This window comes from Ammospiza nelsoni, chromosome 6 (assembly GCF_027579445.1).
Source record: "Ammospiza nelsoni isolate bAmmNel1 chromosome 6, bAmmNel1.pri, whole genome shotgun sequence".
Lineage (NCBI taxonomy): Eukaryota > Metazoa > Chordata > Aves > Passeriformes > Passerellidae > Ammospiza > Ammospiza nelsoni.
In genome coordinates, this window is record NC_080638.1 from 43051603 (window position 1) to 43062705 (window position 11103).

General features: G+C 40.0%; 1 protein-coding gene across 1 annotated transcript in view; it reads right to left on the bottom strand.

Moving 5' to 3' along the window:
- Positions 1-10050, bottom strand: part of SNW1 (SNW domain containing 1) — a 16755-nt gene extending 6705 nt beyond the window's left edge. Inside the window, exons 1-7 of the mRNA XM_059473804.1 lie at positions 9978-10050; positions 8803-8956; positions 6252-6413; positions 2069-2164; positions 1873-1979; positions 947-1051; positions 778-847 (exon numbers count right to left, since the gene is read on the bottom strand). Coding sequence (XP_059329787.1) covers positions 778-847; positions 947-1051; positions 1873-1979; positions 2069-2164; positions 6252-6413; positions 8803-8956; positions 9978-9991 — 708 coding nt within the window. The 5' untranslated portion in view covers positions 9992-10050. The remainder of the gene's footprint in view (positions 1-777; positions 848-946; positions 1052-1872; positions 1980-2068; positions 2165-6251; positions 6414-8802; positions 8957-9977) is intronic.
- Positions 10051-11103: the final 1053 nt, after the last annotated feature.

The window sequence follows — 11103 nt, forward strand, 5'->3', positions numbered from 1 at the left end:
AGAGAATAAGTAAAGTCATCTTCAGATTTATAGTAAAAGAAAATATTGTTTTCTTTCTCAAAGCCAGCTATGAAACTATTGAAATGAGTTAGAGTAGAAAGTTCAGAACTCCACAACAAAACCCCAGCTCCTCTTAGCAGCAGTAAGATTACAGAATCAAGGAATGGTTTGATTGGAATGGACCTTAGAGATCAGCTGGTTCCAAACCCTCTGCCATAGGATTGATTTTTACACTCTATCTTTGCCAGCACTGAATAAAGTCCTGACAGCTCTTCAGCATCCTCTTAAGCTTCCATCACACAGGCTGTAACTCACAGCCAGCTTGTTAACATCCACATATTTAGCAGCTATTCAAGTTGTACCAAACTGATGAACCATCGCTACACTCATCTCTCAGAAGGAGCTAATCCTTAATGACACAAGTCAATGTTATTAAGGATTAGCTTAACAGTGTTGTCTAAAGGCAACATAAGAGTACCAGGCTAAGCCTTGGTCAACTCATTCATGCCATGAACAAATTCAGCAATGCATCCCTGCATAAAATATATGAGACATCTACTCAACCTTTGACAAGATAAATGAAAAGACAACTACTTTAAGAACTGTCCAAATGAAAAAAAGAAAACAACAAACAAAAAGACTGCACTGGGCACCAAGTTTATCACTTCACATCAGAAGGTCAGTAATGAGAAGGTACACAGAAATGAACTAGATTGAAGAAGAATTTGTGGACCCACCTAAGCATTCAAAAGTGAGAACAGCTATGGCATTTCATACCTTTCTACTTGGAGAGTGCATTACAGGTGCTGGAGGAGATGGTGGTCCTCGTGGAATCTTCTTGTTAATTCTGAGCAATTAAGAAAACAATTACAATTACAGGCAGCATGCTGCACAGAAATACGCTTCAGAATCTTCTATTTGGCCTGAACAAGCCATGAATACTTACTTGAATCTTGGAGGCTCCATAGGGTCCTTCTGCATTTCCACCATCCGAATAACTCTCTGTTTTGCTCCAGAGTTGAATGCAACTCCTTGCTGAGATGGTGTGTACCTGAACAAAACAAAGTGCTCAGCTCTCTGCACACAGCTAGATATTCCTTTCCCACCTCCATTTTCACTCTGTTCACTGCTCTAGCTGTGGTTTCATTTTACCCAGAACAGTTTAAGACTACCCCACTATCAATGTCAGCAGCAGGTAACTGCACAGATGACACTGCACTGAGTGCAGACTCAGTTACACCAGACAGAATGCAACTTTTCTTCAGGGCTATATTCTCCTGTTTCAACCTAGACTCTGAAATAGAAGAAAAACAAGTACAGTACACATAGCTTGTCACAATACTCCCAACCTATGTCTGTGAAGCCCTGGTGTTTTCTTACTGTTCATTAAGAACCTCTTCATACCTTTTTTCAGAATTAACTTCAAGCCAAGTGTAACCCTGTCATGAAATTTTTCTGTGTTTGAAACAGAAAATCATCATAAGTATCAGCCTCCCCATAATTCCATTGCTTTCAACTACTCATTTTCTGTGAAGGAAGAACTTTGTTACATGTCTTGTTGTGGGCTTGAAACTTGCAGTAAATACTTTGCTTTCAGGGCAGCATCATTAATAGTGATCCCTGGCAAATCTGTGGTTTTCTGCTAAAACAATAACACCTCCAGAGTGCCATAACTCATGACATGTTAAAGACATATTTCTACACACTTCAAACTAGGTGATCATTAATGGGTTAATTCAAAATACAGAAGCCAGTTTCATATTCCTTACAGAAGAACAAGAGGAATTTCTGCTCTCAGAAATTCAACAAATGTGCCAATTTTAATCCATTTTGTGAATCACACCATCCTACAGCAACACCAGCACTACATACCGAATGTACTGTGCAGGAGCTAGCTTGTCAGCAGCTCGAACTGGCATGGCTGCTGCAACTTTTTGGGAGACTGATTTCTCCAAGGCTGCTCTTGTCTTCTCTGTTATCTGAAGAAAAAAACCACAGTGTTCATCTCATCCCATTACAAGACATAAAGCATACTCCTGCTAACTAGGCACATCAGTGCATACAATACCTCTCTAATTGCCTCCTCATCTGGTCTCTGCAGTTCAGGATCATCCACATTCATGACCTCTTTTGGCACAAGATCTGTGTACTTGCTGTAAATGACCTGGAAGACATCAGATTCTACTAGTGCTGGTGAACAGGAATAAATGTACATATATCAAAGGAAATGTTTCAGGCTTAGGCTATACTCTGGGTAATTAAAATGAATATACACCTATAAATGCATTAGGATTACATATTGTTCAATTAGAAGACCTGTTTACATGTATACTCTGGACCCCATTTTACAAATGGAGTAATTGAAGAAACGAAGCAATCTGATAAATATAATTGTGTAAGTTGCTCTCAGAACTGGCATTAGACAGCAGTTTCCTGCTTCCCATTCCTAGTATTTTCCTTTTTTAAGGATCCCAAACTGATAAAATCCTGCATGTTTTTACTTCTGTTTTCAAGGATAACTCAAGAATTTGATACAAGTATTTTCCACAATCTGTATTTTTCATTTCATTATGTTTATTGTTTTCTTGAAAAAATAAATACTTGAGAAATCTGGTCTTGACACTTTCCCTTATACAGGTACTTGAGTTTTCACACAACCTGCAGCTAGCTCCTGGCAGCTCCAGAGTCCCAATTTTAAACACAGGGAAAAAACACTATTAGATGGCCTCGGGGAAAAATGCATTGTATTACATTAATACTTCAGATGTATCCAATAAATAGGAAGTTTTAGTTCAAAGGGTTAAAAGTCAGGAACTATTATCTCAAGTTCATTATACAGTACATGTCCAACTACAAAATTAACCTTTAGCCTCAGCATTAATTAACCACATGACAGCCATGTTCTACTTCTCAGCCTTCACTCCTAAAATTTAATCATTTGAATTAGTATCAATAATATTCTAGCTTCTCAGATCCTGAATGAAGGACATTTGAAGAGAAATGTTCCTCTAAGGTAATTAACTTGTAAGTCCAAGTGTCTTGCTGAAGAAGAATATGAAAAACAAAGTATGCTGAAGGATCTGTAGAGCATCCCAAAAGACAAAAAAAAAAAGAAAATTAAGAAAGCTATTCCCTGTGGTGGTCCAAGAGTGATCTAAAAACTACTTGACACTGAGGTACAAATGATCTATGTTAACTATTTAAACTCTGAAGTATTGTATGGAAATAGCAAGCAGCTTTATTATGGAAGAAATATATAATATAGCTTAAACTATCCTGAAAATACAAATATTTCTGTCGCCACCAAAAACTTTATACACTTGCACGTTTTAATTGCAGTCTTTTTCTGAAGTAATAAAAACAGGTAGATAATGAATTTGCATTTATTTTTGTTGTTCTTCTAGACATTTATCTTGTTTTATGAATTATGTTGAGATATTTCATTCATCTAAGCTAAAGAAGAGACTGGGATTGTTTGATATTGTATTGTGCCCATCCACTACCATTTTTCAATTTACAAAATTTGAAAGGAAGCATGAGCCTGAGCAATCACTCTGATTGCTACTGAAAAGCAAAATCTCCTTCTAGGCAGAAAGAAAAGCCTCAAGTTTTGCTACAATTACATGATTCCCTGGCTGGGGCAGCCTTAACAGGCAGCAATTAGAAATCTGCATGCCACTACAGTCAGAAAGAGAATAATATTACCTAACAGCTAAGATACTGTACCACATGGCAGGGTTTAGGCATCAATCACATTCAGTCTCACGAGGCACTTGATAGATGCAAATGTCTTGATTTGCTACACAGAAATCCTCAACATATTTTGTTCTATATATCTCAACCAGCCCTGCACAGTGCTCATCAATCCTATTTGTACATCAAGAATTTACTATCAAGCAATGCAGCATGAATGCCCTCCTTGTCAAAGAATGGTTTCCCCACATGAAGTACATAAAATTTAAGAAGTCATGAAGATTACCTGGTTGCAAGCCTGGTACACACACCAGAAAACAAACTGGTAACAAACTCTCAAACCAAGCTCTGCCACAGAGGCAAATAAGTTGCAAGTAAGTAACACTTTTGATTTTTTGAGTTAGATTAATCTTCTCTTGACCTGTGCCATACCTCTGACAGGACTGCCTTCAACAATGGAACTACTCTCTTGTAAATGTTTTGATTGAGTTTACAACCTTGGGAATAAAACCTGTAAATAAGCTTCATGATTGTTTTTTTTTTCTCCTTTAATAAATAAGCCACAGCCTTAGGCCATGAAGAAAGAAATCAAACTAGAGCATATAAAGTTATTCTTGCTGGAAAAAAGTAAGGGACCTAACAGTTCCATTCCTTGATTTCCATACTCTTTCTTCTATCTTCATAAAAACACAGGATGCAATTATATGTTCTTATTTTCCTAATAAAGAAACAGCTCCAGTCTCATCACAATATATCACTATTAATGCATTATTTTAGCCTGGCTTTTAGTAATGTAAGTATAGAAAGTATTGAAAGAATTGACAGCAGCACAAGAACCAACCACACAGCTAGGCTAGAAATCCTTAACTTAGACAAGCAGATGGAACTCCATCCGCAGATCCATGAGGTCATGCATCCAGGCCTGTCAATGTTATCCAGCATTTCATGTCTAGCAGACTTTCTGCCAACCCCAAACAGGAAGATTGTCAGACTATCCCATTGATGTCAGTATTTTTCAAGGAAAACACTCTGAAGCCACTATTTTTAAAATACCTAAGGGAACAGATGCAAGGGAGATGAAGGACTGCAATAGCAGAAACTGCTGACAAGTCATCTCGAGATAGGGGCTGCGTGATGGAACTGCTGCCTCTACCAGAAGGCAGAATACTAAATTCAACTTCAAAAAATCCATAAGCTGCAGCAAGAACAAAATTTGCTTTCTAACTCAGATCAAACAAGTAGCTCCTAGAATAGGTTCATAAACTTCATCTCATTTCTGGCAGGCTGCTAAGAATCTGTTTCTTTTAGCCCTAAGTATTAAAATTGAAGAAATTTTGAATTATGGCTGCAGCTCTCTGGAAAATGAAACTTCTGCATCTAATCCTACTGACACTGTACTATCAGAAGCTCTTAAGAGAAAATATTCCATATTATTCAACTCAACACAGATCACTGAAGAACCACTCCCTATGACATATCTGGCAATACTTTCTCTTGCAAAGCAAATCAAAACAAGCAATAGTAGTTCTGCTGCTTCCAGTGAAATTGTTCCAAATAGCTGTTGCAGCACAGAAAGTCAATTTTATCCTGAGCTACATCAAAAGCAGCATGGCCAGCAGATTGAGGGAGGTGATTCTGCCCCTCTACTTTGCTCTGGTGAGACCTGAGCTGGTATGATGCATCCAGTTCTGAGGCCCAAACACAACGACAACCTTGACCTGTTGGAATGAGTCCAGATGAGGCCACTAAGCTGACCACAGTCTAACACTGTTTAGACTTTCTTTACAGAAGATGCTTGCTGGAAGAGGCAGCTGGTCACACACTTCATCAGGCCTCAGCAGTTTTCCAGCCCCCAACACCTGCTTTAGAGAATTAAAGTCCACAGAGCCCACTTGGTTACACTTGGAAAGGCAGGTGTAAATACTTCTTAAAGCAAACTTTGAGACCCAAGTACTTGATCTCCTCAAAACTATTTAGGACCTCAAGTGTCACCTCTTGGTTTTAGAAAGGTACTGGATACAGGAAGTTGAAGTTTCCCCTAAAAAACTCCATAAGAATCTTGCTATCTCTGAATTCAGCACAAAAGTTTTGTAGTATAACCACTGGCAATACTTTCTGCTGCAACTAAATAACAATAGCAAAAACAGAGCACCAAAACCACTGAAAACAACCAGAAGTGTCAAATGCTGGATCAGTAAAACACAAGGTGCAGTATTCTGAAGGTTGACCTTTGTTTTCTGTCCATCTTTTGCCCCCTCTCTCTACATGCTAAAATAAGGCAGCAGAATTGTTTTCAGTTTCTTGCCTTCCCTGGAAAATGAAAACTGCTAAGCCATCAAGTAAATTCTGTGTAGAGATTTTCCCCATTTTTGCCTTATCTTTTAATTATCTTACAGAGAAGATCACAATTTCTGTCTGACATTATTTTAATTCTGAAATAAGAAAAGAGGACACAATCCATGTGGCTAATGCCAGACCAATGAGTTCAAGGATATGCAATGTGTACATCCAACTTTTCCAAGTACATATACCAGCTGACATACTGGAAGAAATGTTACCTTGTCCTTTGACTGTCCTTGTCGAGCGATTGCATCGTATTTTATCTTTCCTTCTGCATCCACCTGAACAGCCAAAGCATTGGACATCTTCTTCTTTCGGCCCATATCCAATGGATACTGGGCCACGTGAATTTCTGGGAAAGCACCCCCATCTCCAAAATCCTACAGAAAAAAAAAAGAGTGAATTTCCAAAAGACAAAAAAATGCAAAGTAGAATGGAAACACAGATTGATTTCAACAACAAATAACTTGGTAGAATGCTCCAGTAACATTATTCTTTCACTGGTGAGAAAGCAATTAATGAGAGAACTCACAGTTATTAAAAGACACTGAAATGGAGAGATATCTTGCAGTATTATTTTCAAAGCAGGAACAGATATTACTGACTAGAATTTGCAGGCAATACTATGCTACAGACAATACAAAATTAAGTATTTAATTCTCATGTCAGTTATTAATTAGATCTTCAAAAATTGACCTTCTGAAATTAAGCAACTGTGGATACTAAAATTACAAGAGCAGCATTTTTATGAAGACTTCTACTGGTTATTTGTTGCTTTTCACACCATAATGAAGAAGATAAAAAATTCCATTCTTTTCAAAGCCTGTAGCTCACAGCTTTACAGTGCTACATGTGTCAAACATTCTCTTACTTTGATGTGTAAACACACTGAAAATTGGACCAGCACCCAACAGCCCAATATTCTTATGGTTTATTCCTCTCTCCTACAATGTATTGGTGTAAAAACATTTAAAAAACAAAATAAAAAGCATTTAATAAACAAAAGGCTTTTTAAAAGAGATCATCCTGGCTCAGTAGCACAGAGGATGCAATGGTACCATTCATAAACAACTTCAGGTTAGTTTCAAATGCAACACCTTGGAGGAAGCATTTGCTTAAAGCAGCATGAGCATCTGTTCCTTTCTCTGTGGCAATGGCATGGCTTATGTGGAGTCTGGTAACAAAACAGATCAAAAAATAAGAATGGGTGTCTTGAGCAGATCAATCTCCCTCCATGCTCACCATGTGACCAAGCAGTTACCACCACTGTGACAGAGTGGACTGAGACTGGAAATGACCAAGCAGAACACTTTCAAACAAGGACAGTGTGCTTATCCCATCTGCAAATGCTCCCTTAAACACAGTTCCCATTATCTGAAGTTTCCACTGCTTGTCCCACATTCAACAATTAGTTGCTAAGGTATTAGCCAGAACCAAATTCAGTCATTCTTCAATTTTTATTTTTTTTTGGTAACTCTTTAATGTCATAAGAACAGGTTTTGTATTTTCCAGCAATGGTAGTCCAGGGTCACTGGACAAAGGTGATGCTTTGAAAGCATTTACTGCAATTTGCACTTGTTTATGAAGCAGAAAGGAGCCCTTAACTGGCTTTTTGGGACGTGTATTAATTTGTGGTCAAGGGGTGCTGGAAAGTCTTTGCAAACCTTCAGCACCTGGCTTCTTAAAAATTTCTTTATTAACATTAAGAAAGAATGCGCACTAAAACATTAACTTTAATACTCAATGGTGTAGGAAGGTAAACCTACACTGGGTATAATTAAAGTATAATTTTTGATATCATACATATGCAGCATATGACTAAATGCTGAACCCACATAAGAATGTTTCCTTTCAATGAACCACTAGAACTTCTACTTGAAGTACCTGGATCACCACAGAACAGTGCTGGACTTACAAAAATGGCACTGAACATAAATGAGGGCAATGCTGTTCCAAGCTGATGAAATTATGGTATTTGGAAACAATGCAGGATCATACATGAATTACTGCAGTAAAACCTCAACAGCATGGTTGTTCCAAGAGCACTGGCTTGTGACTCATCAGAACAGGTCTCAGAAGTCACTGTCAAGGATCACTTCAAACTGCAAGGTTTTTCTGGCTTACAGTGAGACACTGTACTAACACAGTTTTGTAATCAGATCACATCTGTATTTTCTTTCTACCTTTAGCAGTTCCAGTTTAGATTACATTAAACTGGCAAGGATTAGAACACATAACATTGTCCAAAACTCTCTAGTCAGTAACATACTTAAACAACAAATATTTGACTAATTTTTAAGTTTCCTTCCCACTGTAATAATTTTGTCCCCCAATAGCAGCTATCTTTTTGAACAGAACACATGAATGTTCTCTTCTCTGACACACACACACATTCACTTAGTTCAGCTATAATCCAGACTGTGCATTTAAAACACTAACAGAGGAAAAATGTGGATGTCTTTCCCAGGGGAGCCTTGTGTTCACAGACTGTAAACCCTAAGGACCACAGACATATTTCCACCTTGCAACACAACAATCTCTGAACAGAAGCAGACATAGAACATCCTGTTTACCATCAAATGTTTTAAGGAATCTGGTGGATTAATACTTCTCCTAACATAAGAATATATCAAGCAGTCTGGATCATGTACACTGTAAGGCTTTGCACAATTCTCAGCAATATTCAAGGTGATCAGAGTTTATTTCTACTCCAGAATTTTTTTTCTCCTTTAGCAGACACATTACTACTGTATCAATTCAAATATTTACCTCTAGCACTCGTGGTATCCATCCTTTCCGGTAACCATACGGGGGAGGTTCCCTTCTGGATGAGACCAGAGCAGCCTGCCTGGATCTCTGAGCTCTTGCTCTTTCTTCTAGTTCTAGCTGATCTTGGGATAGCTGGGTTGGAGCTGGCAAAAAACTGGACATCCACGGACAGCAACCAAAAGAGAATGAAATAAAAAGTTCATTCCAGTAACTTGACTCACGGACACTCAGCTATGCTCAAGTCAACTCCTTGCTAAGTTAATACTTTCTCAACAATCACTCTCTATAGATTAAGAAACAATTTATGAAACTTAAGCATCGCACTCATAAATGTGAGAGCATCTTCTGAGATTTGGTGACTTCTGAGATTAGTTGCAATGTGTGCTTTCTCAGCATTCTAAAAGATTCCTACAAAAACAAAAGCTAAATTCACACACATTCACATCTCTCTTGAACAGAAGAGTGGCAATGCCTGTTTTCCAACAGGAATGTCACATATCACTGGTATTCCTTACACCACCATAAATAAGAAAGAACTATTATGTTCCTATGTCTCTAATCCCAACGATTCGCTCTTTCTTCCTCTCAAGGCAAACACCCACAGACAGATCTGACAATGACCTGACAGATCTCTCAACGCCTGGCACCCCCTGCCAAGGGCAAGTCGAACCCCAATTTCTTCACTTCCCCTTTTTCAACTCTTCTTGTCTACACAGCCCTTTTGTGAATTTACTAAGAAAGCATCCAGAGAAACTCGGGATTCCGGGGCAGGCACCGGAACTGCACTCCTATGCCCCGCTAGAGACACTACAACACGTAACAAAGACCGCTCGCCCTCCCTGACGGTGAGGAAACGTCGACCAAACCCCACGGACCCACGCGAGGCGGAGGAGCTCCTTCCACCCGCAGTGAACACAGGAACGAAGCAGAGCCACGACCAGGGGCCAAACACCCGCACCCGCCAGGGCTCCCCAGGCCCCACCGGGCCTCGCCGCACTCTCTGCGGCCGCGGCCCGGCCGCCGGGCCCACTGCCCAGGAGAGGCCGCGGCCCCTCAGCGCATTCCCTAACCGCGGCCGCTCCCGCCGGCAGAGTCCGGCAGCGCGGCGGGGAATCGCCGGGCTGGCCGGGAGCGTCGCACCACTCTCACGGCCCGGGTGGGCCCGCCCGACCCACCTGGTGAGCGCCATCTTGACCGCGTAGGCCGTCGGCTCCGCAGCGGGCCGCCGAGGAGGGGGAAGGCGGTGACACCTGCACATGCGCAGCAGCCGCAATGTACCCTGGGAGTTGTAGTCTCCATAGGTCCCTCGCCGCCCCGCGGCGCTCTCGGTAGGCCGCAAGGCGTCATGGGAGGTGTAGTTTTACAATATCCCGGGTTTTTTCTTCAGCCATCCTATTCCGCTCCCCCGCACTATTCACACAGTGTCCAACAAGTTCAGTAACTTCACAGTTCATCCAGCTGAATATGTCCAAGTAAAAAGCGGAAAATATAGAACAAATGGATCGAAATAAAATTTATTTTGATACCTGCTGCTTAGAAATCGTTGAACAGGGACATGGGAGTGAAGGGTAAAAAAAAGACCTAAAGTGGTGCAAAAATATTGCTTCAAAATAGAAAAACATCTGCACTAAAAAGGAGTTGTGCTGTCTATGTTGAATTTGCATTCGTATATTACATAGGAGTTCTTTAAATCAAATCAAGAGATGCACTCTTTAGAGTACAATTTAAATTTGGAATGTGGAAAAATACTTCTCAGGGAGTTGTAATACATGGGAACTAGGTAGAGCTTTACATAGGAAAATGTAAAGCTATTTGAGTTAAAGTGGCAATATATAGCAGCATATATAACCAGAGATGGTTATTAATGAACAGTTGCTTTTGTTACATCACATCCAGGGAATCAAAGGCAGAAGAGTCTCACTGAACCAGGCACTGTTCATCTAGAGAGAAATAGAGAAGACAGAGAAGAAAAGGGTAGAATGACTAAAGAAACAAACATGGCCTATAAGAGATTTAAAAAATCATCCCATAAGAGGCAGGAATACAATACAGCAGAGTAACAGTCTTGCAGTCCTCTAGTCATTTTGTCTGCCTTACCATCTCCTAATCTGAAGGGTGAACTACTCCTTCAGGCTAAATTAATCTGCTACAACTTCTAGGACTGGGGAGATTTGGAGGAAGGTAAGGGCAATCCTGTGCAGTTTCTCTATTCCTGAACTCATCATCTCCAGTGGGAATCAGCTTTTGGTCTAACACTGTGATGACAGCAGCTCTGTCACCACCTCCATGAATGACTTCCCC